Source organism: Carassius carassius, chromosome 16 (assembly GCF_963082965.1).
Source record: "Carassius carassius chromosome 16, fCarCar2.1, whole genome shotgun sequence".
Taxonomy (NCBI): Eukaryota; Metazoa; Chordata; class Actinopteri; order Cypriniformes; family Cyprinidae; genus Carassius; species Carassius carassius.
In genome coordinates, this window is record NC_081770.1 from 30,492,187 (window position 1) to 30,509,032 (window position 16,846).

At 43.2% G+C, this 16,846-nt stretch overlaps 2 protein-coding genes and 1 long non-coding RNA gene across 3 annotated transcripts in view; 2 read left to right on the forward strand and 1 right to left on the reverse strand.

Annotated features, from left to right (window-relative positions):
* LOC132160094 (NACHT, LRR and PYD domains-containing protein 3-like) overlaps positions 1-16,846 on the reverse strand; it is a 274,868-nt gene that overhangs the window by 201,954 nt on the left and 56,068 nt on the right. The window lies entirely within an intron of this gene.
* LOC132160112 (uncharacterized) overlaps positions 1-16,846 on the forward strand; it is a 124,621-nt gene that overhangs the window by 10,266 nt on the left and 97,509 nt on the right. The gene's annotated exons all lie outside the window — the stretch shown is intronic.
* On the forward strand, positions 11,224-12,130 carry LOC132160106 (uncharacterized). The gene is made up of 2 exons (XM_059569826.1): positions 11,224-11,654; positions 11,733-12,130. Exons 1-2 carry the CDS (start codon positions 11,232-11,234, stop codon positions 12,117-12,119), a joined length of 810 nt encoding a protein of 269 aa, XP_059425809.1. The 5' UTR covers positions 11,224-11,231; the 3' UTR covers positions 12,120-12,130.

The following is a 16,846-nucleotide window of genomic DNA, read 5'->3' on the forward strand; positions in this document are numbered from 1 at the left end:
GTAAGTATATTTTGGCGTGCTGTCCTGGGTGAGGGGTCCAGGCCGGGAACATAGCCCGAACCCAAAGAACTCCCCAAAAGAAGCTTAAAGGCATAGGACAGCAGCCAGAGAGCTACATCTAGTTGCACCTCAAAATATGCGTGCTGAGAAGAGAGAAGGTGCAGAGCGACCGGGAAAGCCTGTGCAGTGTTCGACGAGAGCTGTGGGTCACAACATCTTACTGGCGAGCCCTCCATGCCACTATGAGAGGAGCACAATGCCGGATATCAAGAGGGACTCTTGCTGCATCCGAAGGGAGCTGAGGCTCTGCTGCACCGGAAGGAAGAGTCCCTCTTGCGGCTATGTACGAGGCGCGGTTTGATGCGTCTGATGGAGGGCTCCTACTGCAACCGAAGGGAGCCAGCGGCTCTATTCCACCGGGAGGGAGATCCCTGACTGCCATTGAGCATGCAACATAACTCAGACGGGGGATTCACGCTGTGACCGAAGGGAGCCATGGGTCTGCTGCACTGGAAGAGGAGCCCTGGCCCGATGCTGAAAAGGCAAAGAGACGCAACTGATGGAGGGACTCCCGCTGCATCCGAAGGGAGCTGCAGCTCTGCTGCACCGGAAGGGAGAGCCCCGTCAGATGCTGAATAGGCAAGGAGATTCGAGGTGCAGTTTGGCAAAGTTTATACTCAGAACGACAGACTGAAGATTGACCCTGTGACCAAAGGGAGCCGATGGTTCTGCTGCACCGGGAGGGGAGTCCCTTCCGATGCTGATTAAGCAAGGAAATGTGACTGATGGAGGGACTCTCGCTGCGTCCGAAGCGACTGGATACGAGGCGTGATTTAATGCATCAGATGGAGGGCTGCCACAACAACCGAAGGGGGTCTGTGGCTCTGCTGCACTGGGAGGGAGAACCCTGTCCACCATCGAGCACGCAGCGCAACTCAACGACAGACGAAAGGCTCACACTGTGACCGAAGGGAGCCACAGCCCTGCTCCACTGGAAGGAAGAGCCCGGTCTGATGCTGAATAGGTGAGGAGATTTGTAAAAACAGCTGGAGGGCCCTTACTTTGACCAAAGGAGCGATGACTGACTGGGAAGGAGAGCCTCTGATTAATAAAATAAACAACATGATTTAAAATGCTGAAATCTGTAACTTATCAGTAGGGATGGAAACCGAAAACCGGTTCTTATTCAGAACCGGATTTGTTTTTTGAAAAGAACCGGAACCGTGAGCAATTTCTAAGTTTCGGTTAGAAAACGGTTCTGGTGCAACACGTGACCAAGCGCTATGAGCAGCCTTGCGCCGGTGTTCTGAATATATTCGGCGTTTCCCGTAAAGCAGCGGTTCTCAATTGCAGTCCTCGCGCCCCACTGCTCTGGACATTTTGAATGTTTCTCTTAGCGCTTCAGACATATGTTCTATTCGAACATAAATGCCCTGCGAAGTGGACATCACATGATATTCAGACATGATTCCAGTTCGAAGCGAACGTAGCTATATGTTCCAATCAAAGTGCATTGAAGTGTGCAAGATTTACAGAGGTATATGATGTCACAGTTGTCCATGTTTAAAGACGCTGCACAGCACAAATCAGTGAATGAATGTTTCGATGTAAGGTAAACTTCAACAGATTTCCCCTGCTCAGGGAGTAGGGAGCAATGAACAATTGGAACACAGTTCATGCACGGAGTTCATTTCTAATGAGCTGATAATCTGAATCAGGTGTGTTAACAAAGAGAAACGTGCAAAATATGCAGAGCAGTGCGGCGCGAGGACTGGAATTGAGAACCGCTGCCGTAAAGGATGTCACGAACCGAATAACAGAATCAGAATCAGAATCAGAATGAGCTTTATTGCCAGGTATGTTCACACATACGAGGAATTTGTTTTCGTGACAGAGCTCCACAGTGCAACATAACAGCGACAGAACAAAAAACACAATAAGGAATAAAAAATACAAAAAAATACAAATAGGTGGGTAAGGATTGACAATATACAAATTGACAATGTATGGCAGGTATATTAAAATGAGCATTTATGTATGTACATGTATATTATGTGGAAAAATTTTAACTGTACGCTAAGTATGTGTGTTGGATAAATAAGTGTATGTGTATATAAATATAAATATAAGTAGTGTAGTGTGTTCCATGTATGTACATGTATATTATGTGCAAAAGATTTACGTGTACGCTAAGTATGTGTGTTGGATAAAAAGTGTAGTGTATAAATATAAATAGTGTAGTGTGTCCCACAGTTATTATCAGCTGTTCATAAGATGGATTGCCTGAGGGAAGAAACTGTTCCTGTGTCTGGTCGTTCTGGTGCTCAGTGCTCTGTAGCGTCGACCAGATGGCAACAGTTCAAAGAGGGAGTGTGCTGGATGTGAGGGGTCCAGAGTGATTTTAACAGCCATTTTGCTCACTCTGGATAAGTACAGTTCTTGAATAGATGGGAGGGTTGTACCGATAATTCGCTCAGCAGTCCGGACTACCCTCTGTAGTCTTCTGAGGTCAGATTTAGAAGCTGAGCTGAACCAGACAGTTACTGAAGTGCAGAGGATGGATTCGATCATGGTGGAGTAGAACTGTTTCAGCAGATCCTGTGGCAGGTTAAACTTCCTCAGCTGGCGAAGGAAGTACAACCTCTGCTGGGCCTTTTTCACAATGGAGTCAATGTGAATGTCCCACTTCAGGTCTTGAGAGATAGTGGTGCCCAGGAACCTGAATGACTCCACTGCAGTCACAGTGCTGTTCATGATGGTGAGTGGGGGGAGTGCAGGGGGTTTTCTCCTGAAGTCCACGATCATCTCCCCTGTTTTGAGCATGTTAAGCTCCAGGTTGTTGAGACTGCACCAGACAGCCAGCTCTTTAACCTCCTGTCTGTAAGCAGACTCGTCACCGTCCTGAATGAGGCCGATGAGTGTGGTGTCATCTGCAAACTTCAGGAGCTTGACAGAGGGGTCCTTAGATGTGCAATCGTTAGTGTACAGGGAGAAGAGCAGTGGGGAGAGAACACAGCCCTGGGGAGCTCCGGTGCTGATTGTACGGGTGCTGGATGTGTATTTTCCTAGTCTCACTAGCTGCTGCCTGTCTGTCAGGAAGCTGTTGATCCACTGACAGACGGAGGTGGGCACGGAGAGCTGAGTTAGTTTGGGCAAGAGGAGGTTTGGGATGATCGTGTTGAAGGCAGAGCTGAAGTCCACAAACAGGATCCTCACATAGGTCCCCGGTCTGTCTAGGTGTTGCAGAGCATAATGCAGTCCGATGTTTACTGCATCGTCCACAGACCTGTTTGCTCTGTAGGCAAACTGAAGAGGATCTAGCAAGGGTCCAGTGATGTCTTTCAGGTGGGCCAGCACCAGTTTTTCAAATGACTTCATGACTACAGACGTTAGAGCCACAGGCCTGTAGTCATTTAGTCCTGTAATTTTGGATTTCTTTGGGATAGGGATGATGGTGGAGCGTTTGAAGCATGAAGGGACTTCGCACAGTTCCAGCGATCTGTTGAAGATCTGTGTGAAGATGGGGGCCAGCTGGTCAGCACAGGATTTCAGACAGGCTGGTGTAACGCAATCTGGGCCTGGTGCTTTTTTCCTTTTCTGCTTCCGGAAGACCTGGCGCACCGCATCCTCGCTGATCTGTATTGCAGGTGTCGGGGAGAGGGGGGATGCAGGAGGTGTGAATGGTGAGAGCGCTTGATTGGAGAGGTGTTCAGGGTTGGTTTCAGGAGTTGTGAATGGTGAGAGCAGTTGATTGGAGAGGTGATCAGGATGGGTTGCAGGAGCTGTGAATGGTGTGAACGGTTGTTTGGAGAGGCATTCAGGGTTGGTTGCAGGAGTTGTGAATGGTGTGAATGGTTGTGTGGGGAGGTGTTCAGGGCAGGTGATGGGTGTTCTTTCAAACCTGCAGTAAAACTCGTTCAGATCGTCTGCCAGTCGTTGATTCTCCACAGTGCTGGGGGGTGGTGTCTTGTAATTGGTGATCTTCTTTAGGCTTTTCCACACTGATGAGGAGTCGTTTGAAGTGAACTGAGTCCTTATTTTTTCAGAATAATTCCTCTTTGCCACTTTGATCTCATTTTCCAGTGTGTATTTAGCCTGTTTATACACGAAATTGTCCCCCTTCACGTAAGCATCTTCTTTGGCCTGACGGAGCTGTCTGAGTTTTGCAGTGAACCACAGACACGCCTCCCTGCCTCTTTAATTACTGAGCACATTGATTCCAATGATACGCATCCACAGACTCGTTGCGCTGTCGCGTCTTTAATTGCCGAACACATTGTTTCTCACGACTGTATGTGCACTCGTGCCTTTGATAACTGCACATCGTTTTGTCTGACTGTACATCTAACGGCAGCAGGCTGCACCGGCCGCCTCTAAATTACATTATATTTGTCCAATATTGTCATTAATATACATACTGGCTTCAACTTGGACCACTAAATAAATAGACTGCTATTGTTATGTAAGTATGAGGGTTAGATTATTAAGTGTACAGGTCATTTCAAGAGTGATAAACAAAGTGATAGAAAATATTTATTTTAATGCATTTTAAATGTTTAAAAATGTGGAAACCACTCATTGCATCACACCATCTCCTGACTGCATTATTATTTTTAAAATAGGGACTTTATGGAGAGTGTGTATACATGTTTATAAGTTTAAATGTTTATATTTCATTAATTAAGGGAAATTAACAAGTGTCTCAGCCCTCAAGGGACTATTTGGCGAACAAGCTTATTCCTGCTTGAAAAGCAAAACGTTATTGATAGTGTAAAAAACATCAACTTTGAAACACATGCTGATTGATGGACTAGCATTACTCAACATTACTTACTACCTTCCAGCAACGCTACATTCAGTGAAGGTAAAATAGTAAAAAACATAGTTCATTTAAATGAAACCAGAAGCCGAACCAGAAAATTTCAGTAGATCTGTACACTGTAATATATGTTGCATTTTGACATTGCCAACCTTTAAATTAAGTTGACAGTAAGTAATAAACAGTATTGAGCATTGAGTAGTTGAGTATTGTGCATTTTTCCTTACCACTATTTCTTAATAATTGTTTAATGATTTTAATGGAACTGGAATCGGAACCGGAATCAGAACCGGAACCATTAGGTGGAACCGGAACTGGAATCGGAACCGGAAAATTTCTAACTATTCCCAACCCTACTTATCAGGGCTACATGGACTGCCTTTATGTGGAGTTGATCATACCTAATGTAATTTTTAAAAGTGTCTGATGACCAACAACCGAGGGCCTCTATCTGATTTTGTGAGAAGCCCTTTTGAGCTTCTGAAGTTGCTGCCCTGATGCCAATTGAGTGGCTGGAAAATTTTCTGCGGGTAAGCCTGATTGAGCAAGGATCAGTTTTAAGGTTTTTTTGGAACCAAAAATGTGTAACGAGATGGTTAGAGTCGTCAATGAAAAGAGGGTCCAGCGCTGATTTAGATTGATCGTTCCAGAGTTGTACATAAGAAAAGAGAGTCTGACAAGGTTGAATTGGAGATGGGAGATAAAAAAAATTACATGTAGTGGCCTTTTCTTTCTTGGTCGATCTTACTTTATTTAATGAAGTGATAGTTTTGCTATCAAGTATAAACAAATCAGAGATTATCAGGTGGAGTTTGCGGTTGAATTTAGGGGTTATTGTAATTTCTGAGCATCTGAGAAAATCGAAAAAGCCAATAACACATGATATCTGCAAATTTCTGCGAAAATCTGAGATTTGATGGTATTAGGCACAGGAAGTGGTTCCAGAGTGGCAGCACTCGGTGGAGTAGGTAGAGAGGCCATTGTGAATAAAGTATACTGAGGTTTGGTTTGAGTACAATTTAGAAGGGAGATAAGGAGGGGCCGTAACCATTTGTGGAGGCAGCCTCACACACAGATTAGCCCCTGGTGCTTGGGGAATACCACAGGAAGAGGAAGAGAAAGATGGAAATTAGGGAGAAGGCCAGTATGCTTGCCTGGGCATCTGCAGTGGGTGCTGCTGGCCACTGATGGGGAAAATGAAAAGTGGTATGTTAAAAGTAAGGTGGCTGAGCTTGAGCAGCCAGTATAGGCAGCCTCATGCTAGCATCTATGGCCGAAGGTAGAGTGGAAAGTAATGGAGGTCAAGAAGCCACACCAGTGGGCGATGTTACATGTGGCATAGGAGGAGGGAAGCAGTGCAGCGTGAGAAGCGTCTGAATCTGGGGCACAACCTAAACTTGCTTCGTCTTGAAGCTCGAGCAGAGCCAGAACTTGATCTGGAAGACAATGTCATTTTAAATGAAATAGGGAGCTATTAGTAAGAGGAACATGGGCTGCAATTGTCAGCATAGGCAGCCTGACGTTTAAATCATCTTCTATGGGAGCAGGAGGCAACTAAAAAGGAAAATTAGTCATTAGAAATTAGAGAAAAGGCCTCAGATGTGTTGGCCTGAGTTGCAAGCGGAGACAGCCTAATGCTTCCTTCAGTTGCTGTAGGCCACGGGGAGGGAGTGGGGTTTTTGACATCCTGAAGAGCCTGTGCATCCTGCATGGCTAGCAGAGGAAGCCTCATGCGAGTGTCTGCTATGCGAGCTGAAGGCCGCTGAAAAGGAACAGGATTAGAAATAGCAGGAGGAAAAGAGTGAGATGTGAGGGCATGAGTTGCCAGCGTAAGCAGCTTTGCACTAGTTTTAGCTATTATAACTGTAGTCCACTGGGAGCTTGTGATATTTGGTGGGGGAATGCTAAAGAGACTGTGCAGCCTGCACAGCTAGCAGAAACAGCTTCACAAGCATGTGTTATGGGAGCTTGAGACCACTGAAAAGAGAGAGAGGTTAGAAGTAGCAGGAGAAATTATGTCTTGGTGACAAAAAATGTTTACAAAATTACTTTTCCTTTTAACCACACGAAAAGCAGTATGTATGTATTGAAATAGATACCCAGCCAAGCAGAGACTTGGAGACTTGGAGAGAGACTTGGAGAGAGGTGCCTAACAGTATGCACAATGCATGCAAATTAAAATGCAAGTTGTACTTTTTTGTTGTTGTTTTTTTTGATACGCCTTAGTTATTAGTTTGCACCGATAATTTTAGATTATTTAGGTACAGCGTTGAACTTAATTTGTCAAATCAATTTCCATCCTATTGGTCTATCTGAGTACGATGTCGGATTTGAAATACAGGTAAAATGATTGTGAAAATTACAGAAAATGTGAGTAATTTCATTGTATTCTACAAAAATGACATCAACATCCATGATGTTATCATGTCATTAAAAACTTAATTTGCAGCACTGACTGTGCTATCAGTGGAGGCAGCCTCGTGACTGCTACAATCATAGACATAAGTAAATATAGTATACATGTTTATGGCTACAAGAGCACAGGGCCATGCTGCATGCGTCACTGCTTAAAACAATGTCTGTGTGTAGTATATTCTCTCACACAACCCACACACACATACAGTTCAGCCACAACACTACAATGCTGAAAGTTTAACAATGGCACCTGTCAAGGGGTAAAATTTTTAGGCAGCAAGTGAACAGTCAGTAACAGGTGGTGGGATAATGCACTGAGCAGCGCTGATGCCCATCATGTGAAAACTATTAACCGCTGAAAGGATGCTACAACAAAGCTATCAACAGCAGACACTGACACATGCAAACCAATTTACACTCATGAGTGTATGTATTGACCAATACAATGAAGCTGAATGGTTCGGCACAGAAGCACTGTATCTAAGATGTGAAATCTACTCTTTTATAATTATCGAAGGTTCTAAGGAATGCAAGTGATGTCACTAGTGCATCTCTAGAGCCGATGTCTTTCTGTGGTTACGAGCGACATGAAAACGTTTCCGGTTACTGTTGTAACCTCATTTCCCTGAGAGTGGCAACAAGACATTGCAAAGCATCGATGTGGCAACGGCTAAAATTTCTCAGAAATCCTGACGTTTTATAGGATAATGGCACTAAACTGGCCAACTGTCTCTAATCTATGCAAACTGGATTAGCTGAAGCACTGATCAAGCAGCGAGCATGGCTATCTCCGAAATTTTTTTGACAAGTGTCTCTGTGAAGGTATACTGAATTTGAATATCCAGCCAGACTGAGCAACTGCACTGAACACAGGGCAGACACAGCAATGTAATAAACACCTGAAAATGCATAGACCTGTACAGTATGGGTAACAAACTTTGTGTCAAATTGCAATCATAATAATGAACTAGAAAAACAAGTGAGGTTAGTGACTCAACAAAAACATTTGAGATGTCAAGGATGGTACATCTAGTATGTATAACCTGGGGAAAGTATTCTGAGAGGACCAGCCAACTGCAAAGCATATATCCCAAATACAAGTAGATGTGCCTTTAGACCAGGCCCATGACTAAACAATAGCCTGCGTCGTATTCTGATGTTGAGAGGGGATTCCTGTCACGGCTCACATAACAGACATGATAGCATCCACTATCCAGTGAGAAAGCCTCTGCTTTGATACTGCTTGTCCCTTAGTAGAGTCACTGTGGCACAAAAATAGCTGATTAGACTGTCTAAAGAGCCAAGTGGTCAATATTAGTGGTTGAACGGATCGTAGTTGATCAGTTATCCGTACGACATCAAGGCATCCACGGATTCATTGCAAAATAACCATGGTAGAGTGAAAGTTTATAATTTGTATGCTTTTTACACACACAAGTGATTTTAAATAATTCCAAAATAAGAAAAAGCTTAAGGAAACTCAATGCGTTACTTGCACGATGTTCACAGCCACACACTATGAAGCGTGCACATGCAAAAAGGCACGTAACACCAAACTAAATCCACTTTCATATCTCCTTCACTCATTGCTTTTGAACAGACACATATATAAACACAGTTATGAGAAAATACCAATCTCGACAATCATTCTGGTAAATCCAGTCGGTTATGTCTTTAGTAAAAGAGAAGAGATGAAAAAGAAATTGGATGTGTATCATTAAATTGGATCTGTGTATCAGGTCTTAAAGGGACAGCATATAAATACCTGCTGCTGTCATTAATGCTCATCAAACAACAAATCACAGCTTTGACAAAGATCAATCTATATTTAATTTATACAGTGAACACTATGCAGTGTTATTTTTCACTTAATTACATTTCTGTACCTGAATACTACCAACCTTATTTTACTTCTAAAATTGTTCTGTTGTATCTATCTTATGCTTGTAATTTGTGTATTTGTTCTTAATTTTACTGGTCACTCTTTTATCGTGTTTGAACTTTCTTAGGCTAGTAGTTTTAGCTGTGGTATCAAAGAAGTACTTAGTCTTAAGTAATTAGAGGAAAGCAAAGTATAATTTAAATAATTGTAATTTTTTTGGATGCCGACAAACAATGGCTCAGCAGACAAAGCGGGCAAAGAAATGAGAATTAGGCACGTAGCCGGGTCTGGGCCGGAGAGTAACATTGTGGTTTTGGACCAAGATCCAAAGTTAATACATAGTTATACAATCCTCATCCACTGAGAGCGCTGCTAAAAATTCCCCGGTCACACCACAGTCTCAGAGCATCAATGCAATTTGCTAAAATCAGCCAATCGTCCACTTTAAGAAGTGAAAGCACTGTATCTATGCACTTTGATAATGTCTGCAGGGTTAAAGCCAGCCTGAATGGATGAACTGAATACTTATGTGCTGTGCCCTTGAACACGAATCTCAGGAAGCGCCTGCGGTGCGACACAATCTGAATATGGAAGTATGCATCCTAAAGATCAATGGATGCAAACTAGTCCCTTGGAACGATTTTTTGCCAAGATCTGCTTCAGAGTCACCATCCTAAATGCCCGTTTGTGAAGCACTCTGTTAAAGGTCCAGTATCGGACGCAGTCCCCGATCTTGGCTATTTTGTGGTGCCCAAGAGAAATGAGGGATACTGTACGTTCGATACTGGACCTGATTGCTCCTTTTGGGACCAGAGAGCCTCCATTCTCAGAAAAAGGGCATTTTGAGGAAACGACAGTGATAGAACCATGCCATTGAAGCGGGGTGGTCTGCATCTGAACTGGAGAGAGTAGTCATGTAATATTTGGTTGAATTTCTAAAGTATGTGACAGCAAGTGACTTATAAAGTGTGAGTAATTGAGATTCATCGGATTCATTCAAAAATAAAGAATTTGACTGTGTTAATGAGAGAGTCACTGTATCATTCATTCAACCAGTTCAATCAAAAAGCTGATTCATTTAATAAGTAGACCCCAGCCTCGACAGGTTCTGCTTAAACTGTATTTGTAATTTGTTTAGACAAGCCAGCAATGGTCCTAAGGATTCTTTATTTTTATGCTGCAAAGGAAAATATATTTGAGTATCATCAGAAAACATGTGAATAAAACACTCCATAATTCTTAAAGATAGCACCCATCAGTAGCATTTATAAAGAAAATAAGACTGTGGCAAGAATTGAACACTGTGGCACCCCACATGCAAGTGGGCATGAGGATGAACTATGTTGGCCAATTGAAACACTAAATCTAATACTTGTTAGAAAAGACTGAATGAGCAAAAATCCATGAGAAAAAGTTGTCTGTTGCTCACTTGGAGACGATGCCGTGAGCAGCCTCAGCATGGGCCAGTCCCAGGCCGGCGATGCAGTGCTTGTACTGGTCCGGTAGCCATCGGATGTGGTGAAGAAGTTGTAGTAACCTCTACAACTAGCAACAATTGACCAGTTACTGAACTACCATTATCTTGTGAGGTTTCAGGATTTTGGTGAAGGGAAGGAGTTCCCACAGCGATGCTTTGCAATATAGAGTGAATGCTTGAAAGAGAACCACATTGTAATGCGGTGCTGCAGGAGCTCTAAATAGACAATTGGTGGGTTTCAACTTGTTTTAATGTGTATTTGTTCACACAAAGTTGTCCTATGAAAGTTGTTATATTACTTTTGAAAACAGAGAGATAAAATGCTTTATTCGTAGTTGGCGGCTGTACTGCGTTTGAGCTCCGTCACTATATTCTTTTCATTGACTATTTTTAACTCAAAAATCAATTGTATACATCATCGTTTCCGTTTATATAACGTGTGAATATATCCTCTATTGTATTCTACAACAAAAACAATCAGAGCGCCTCGCTATCACTAGTTTTATTTTGATCTCCCGGGTCCGCTATTAGCTTTTAGCCCGTTAGCATCAGCGGCGTGGTTGCAGCTAACTGCGCTAACATTGCTAATACTTTATTCACACACATTACCACTGCTGTACTCACTGTTACTTGCTTTAATGGCGGATGAATGTCTCCACTCTGTGCAGCTCGAGCTCGAGGCCGTGGGAAAGCAGATTCGCGACCTGGAGGTGAGGCAGGCCCAGCTGAGAGAGCGGAGAACCGCGCTGGAATCATCCCGGGCTGACGCTCACAAGTCCGGGGTAAGTATACAGCGATCTGTTAACAGTCCCACCACATCTACTCCGTGTGTTTCTCTGCACAGGCCCGGTGCACCCAGGACGCGATCTTCCCAGATGTCCTTCACTGCGACGCCGGGACACCACGGACCCTGGGTGCATCCACAGCGGAGGACGCGAGCCGGGTCCCGGGCGACGACTTCTCCCCCTCCTGCCTTCGACATCTCCATCCGGAACCGCTTCGCTCCCCTCCGCGAGACAGGACGCGACGCTGTGATCATCGGAGACTCCATCGTCCGACACGTAAGTGCTACGTTAGCCGAAGGTAAAGTGCACACTCATTGTTTGCCTGGTGCTCGTGTTCTCGATGTTTCTGCGCAGATACCCGCGATCCTGAAGGTCGACGAGAGCCCCAGAGCGGTCGTGCTTCACGCCGGGGTTAACGACACCACGCTGCGGCAGACGGAGACGCTGAAGAGGGACTTCAGGAGCCTGATCGAGACGGTTCGCAGCACGACGCCCGCGGCGACGATCGTCGTGTCAGGACCACTGCCCACGTATCGACGAGGACACGAAAGGTTCAGTAGACTTTTTGCTTTAAATGAATGGTTGTTGTCATGGTGTAAAGAACAGAAACTGCTATTTGTTAATAACTGGAATCTTTTCTGGGAGCGTCCTAGGCTGTTTCGCGCTGATGGATTACACCCCAGCAGAATCGGAGCGGAGCTGCTCTCTGACAACATCTCCAGGACACTTCGCTCCATGTGACTAGTAAGACAATTCTCTAATAACTATTATGATGAATTTTGTTCCACCCGCTTAAATGATAAAAGTACTTGTGCTGTAAAAACTATTAAGACTGTGTCTGTTCCCCGAATAGTGAGGTCAAAATATAATGTAGGATCTAGAAAAAATCTTATCGTAATTAAACCAGAAAAATGTAAAGTAAATGAACAAAAACAATTTTTAAAGTTTGGGCTCATAAATATTAGATCACTCACACCCAAAGCAGTTATTGTAAATGAAATGATCACAGAAAATAGTTTTGATGTACTCTGCTTGACTGAAACCTGGCTAAAACCAAATGATTATTTTGGTCTAAATGAGTCTACTCCACCAAACTACTGTTATAAGCATGAGCCCCGTCAGACTGGTCGTGGAGGAGGTGTTGCAACAATATATAGTGATATTCTCAATGTTACCCAGAAAACAGGATACAGGTTTAACTCTTTTGAAATACTTCTGCTAAATGTTACACTGTCAGACATGCAAAAGAAATCTAATGTATCTCTTGCTCTGGCTACTGTGTATAGACCACCAGGGCCGTATACAGAATTCCTAAAAGAATTTGCAGATTTCCTCTCAGACCTTCTAGTTACAGTTGATAAGGCGCTAATCATGGGAGATTTTAATATTCACGTTGATAATGCAAATGATACATTAGGACTTGCGTTTACTGACCTAATAAACTCCTTTGGAGTCAAGCAAAATGTCACCGGGCCCACTCATCGTTTTAATCATACACTAGATCTAATTATATCGCATGGAATCGATCTTACTGCTATAGATATTGTACCCCAATGTGATGATATTACAGACCATTTCCTTGTATCGTGCATGCTGCGTATAACTGATATTAACTATATGTCTCAGCGTTACCGTCTGGGCAGAACTATTGTTCCAGCCACCAAAGACAGATTCGCAAATAACCTGCCTGATCTATCTCAACTGCTATTTGTACCCAAAAATACACATGAATTAGACGAAATTACTGACAACATGGGCACTATTTTCTCTAATACATTAGAAGCTGTTGCCCCCATCAAATTGAAAAAGGTTAGAGAAAAACGTACTGTGCCATGGTATAACAGTAATACTCACTCTCTCAAGAAAGTAACTCGTAGTCTTGAACGCAAATGGAGAAAAACTAACTTGGAAGTTTTTAAAATTGCATGGAAAAACAGTATGTCCAGCTATAGACAGGCTCTAAAAACTGCTAGGGCAGAGCATATCCACAAACTCATTGAAAATAACCAAAACAATCCAAGGTTTTTATTTAGCACAGTGGCTAAATTAACAAATTACCAGACGCCACCTGATTCAAATATTCCACCAACGTTAAATAATAATGACTTTATGAATTTCTTCACTGATAAAATAGATAACATTAGAAATACAATAGCGAATGTAGATTCTACAGCGTCTAACACTTCAGTTTCATCCATCGCACCCAAAAATAAACTGCAGTGCTTTACAAATATAGGACAGGAAGAGCTAAATAAACTTATCACTGTATCTAAACCAACAACATGTTTATTAGATCCTGTACCCACTAAATTACTAAAAGAGCTGTTACCTGTAGCCGAAGAACCGCTTCTCAATATCATTAACTCGTCGTTATCTTTAGGTCACGTCCCAAAACCATTCAAGCTGGCGGTTATCAAGCCTCTTATTAAGAAACCAAAACTAGATCCTAGTGTACTGGCAAATTATAGGCCTATTTCAAATCTTCCATTTATGTCTAAAATTTTAGAAAAAGTTGTGTCTGCTCAATTGAGCACCTTCCTGCATAAAAATGATCTGTATGAAGAATTTCAGTCAGGTTTTAGGCCCCACCATAGCACAGAAACTGGACTTGTTAAAATTACAAATGACCTGCTTCTTGCGTCAGATCAAGGCTGCATCTCATTTCTAGTCTTACTTGATCTTAGTGCTGCGTTCGACACCATAGATCATGACATACTCATAGATCGATTACAAAACTATACAGGTATTCAAGGGCAGGCTCTAAGATGGTTTAGATCCTACCTGTCCGATCGCTACCATTTTGTTTACTTAAATGGGGTGTCATCTCATTTATCATCAGTAAAATATGGAGTGCCACAAGGATCCGTCCTAGGTCCCCTTCTATTTTCAATATACATGTTGCCCCTTGGTAATATTATTAGAAAATACGGAATTAGCTTCCACTGTTATGCTGATGATACTCAGCTATATATTTCAACGAGACCAGATGAAACTTCCCAATTATCTAAGCTAACAGAGTGTGTTAAAAATGTAAAAGATTGGATGACAAATAATTTTCTCCAATTAAATTCGGATAAGACAGAGATATTAATTATTGGACCAAAAAACACCACACAGAATCTTGTAGATTACAATCTGCAACTAGACGGATGTACTGTTACTTCCTCTACAGTCAGAAATCTGGGTGTTATATTAGACAGCAATTTGTCTTTTGAAAATCATATTTCCAATGTTACAAAAACCGCATTCTTCCATCTTAGAAACATTGCCAAGCTACGAAACATGTTATCTGTTTCTGATGCAGAAAAGCTAGTTCATGCTTTCATGACCTCTAGACTGGACTATTGTAATGGACTTCTAGGTGGTTGTCCTGCTTCGTCAATAAACAAGCTACAGGTAGTCCAAAATGCAGCAGCTAGAGTCCTTACCAGGTCAAGAAAATATGATCATATTACCCCAATTTTACAGTCTCTGCACTGGCTACCTATTAAGTTCCGTATCTGTTACAAATTATCATTACTTACCTATAAGGCCCTAAATGGTTTAGCTCCTGCGTACCTAACTAGCCTTCTACCACGCTACAACCCATCACGCACCCTAAGGTCACAAAACGCTGGACTTTTGGTAGTTCCTAGGATAGCAAAGTCCACTAAAGGAGGTAGAGCTTTTTCACATTTGGCTCCCAAACTCTGGAATAGCCTTCCTGATAATGTTCGGGGTTCAGACACACTCTCTCTGTTTAAATCTAGATTAAAAACGCATCTCTTTCGCCAAGCATTCGAATAATGTATCTCTTAAATTGTGAGTGTAGTTGCATCTGCATTTTTATTCTTTAGCTTGGGTTAAACTAATTTTACTTTGTTGGATCAGCAGCTATGCTAATGATGTCTCTATTTTGTTTCTATGTTTTGCCACGGGATTTACATCCCGTGGTAACTAGGATTTACACAAGCTCCAGTCTGGATCCAGAACACCTGAGAAGAGATGATGCTGACCCTCAGAGGACCCCAGATGATGCTAACCTTGAATCAACAAACAGAACTAACAATTATTGCTACATGTGTGACTGCATCCTATAATTACTATTAATTAATAATATTGATAGTTCATCATCTAGCTGACTACGTCTTGTATTATTATTATTATTTTTATTTTTCTAAAATCCTGTCAAACGTGCACAAACTACTAGCTACTACTAAATATTGTAGAAACATAATTTTCTGTAAAGTTGCTTTGTAATGATTTGTATTGTAAAAAGCGCTATACAAATAAACTTGAATTGAATTGAATTGAATTTATTCCTGTTAATGTCAATATAAAATACTGAAAATGTTTAATCAGAAGTGTTAAGGCTGTTTGTTTATGAAAAAGGCCCCTGGAAGCGTAAGCTAACGCTATGGCGTCAACTATCCATCTGGATAGGCTCTGTCTCGAAACAGCCATTCCTTTGGAACGTCCACTGAACGAGACAAACAGCTGCTCAGTCCGTCTAAAGACAGCGGAGCGAGACACATAAGCTCTTAAAGCCCTAACAGGGCAAAGAAGACTCAAGTCTCCATCCTCTCCTGACACCGAGAGGGCAGACAGGGCAATAACCTGAGCCCGAAACGGCGTGTTGAGGGATTTCGGCACATAACCGTGCCTAGGTTTTAGTATGACCCTTGAGTCATTAGGCCCAAACTCCAAGCACGACGAGCTCACCGAGAGCGCATGCAGGTCACCCACACGCTTCACTGAAGCGAGAGCCAACAAGAACACTGTCTTGAACAACAGATGCTTGAGGCTAATCGTTTGGATAGGCTAGAAAGGGGAAGCTTTCATGGCCTCCAAAACCGTCGCGAGGTCCCATACAGGGACTGACGGAGGTCTGGGAGGATTCAGCCTCCTAGCTCCTCTAAGGAAGCGGATGACCAAATCGTTCCTTCCTATTGACTGACCGAGCGCTGTCTCAGCGCTATCTGCTATAGCCGCCATGTAAACTTTGAGCATGGAGGGGGCTCTGCCCTTATCCAACAGCTCCTGTAGGAAGGAGAGAACCTCCGTCACCTCACAACTAAGGGGTGAACATCCCCGAGCTGTGCACCAGCTGGAGAACACCGACCACTTCGAGGCATACAGCCGTCGCGTCGACGGAGCTCTAGCCTGAGTGATGGTATTTAGCACTCCCACTGAGAGATCAGCGGGTAACCGTTGAGCGCCTACACATGGAGGGACCACAACTCCGGTTGAGGGTGCCAAATCGAGCCCCCGGCCTGCGAGAGGAGATCCCTCCTCAACGGCACTGGCCACGGGGCAGTGTCTGCTAACTGCATCAAATCTGGAAACCATGGTTGGTTCTTCCAAAATGGTGCTACAAGCAGTATTGAGCATCTCGTTTCCCTCACCCGTTCTATCACCTGCGGAAGGAGGGAGACGGGGGGGAAAGCATAGAGCGGGCAGCACGGCCATCTCCGTGACAGCGCGCTTTC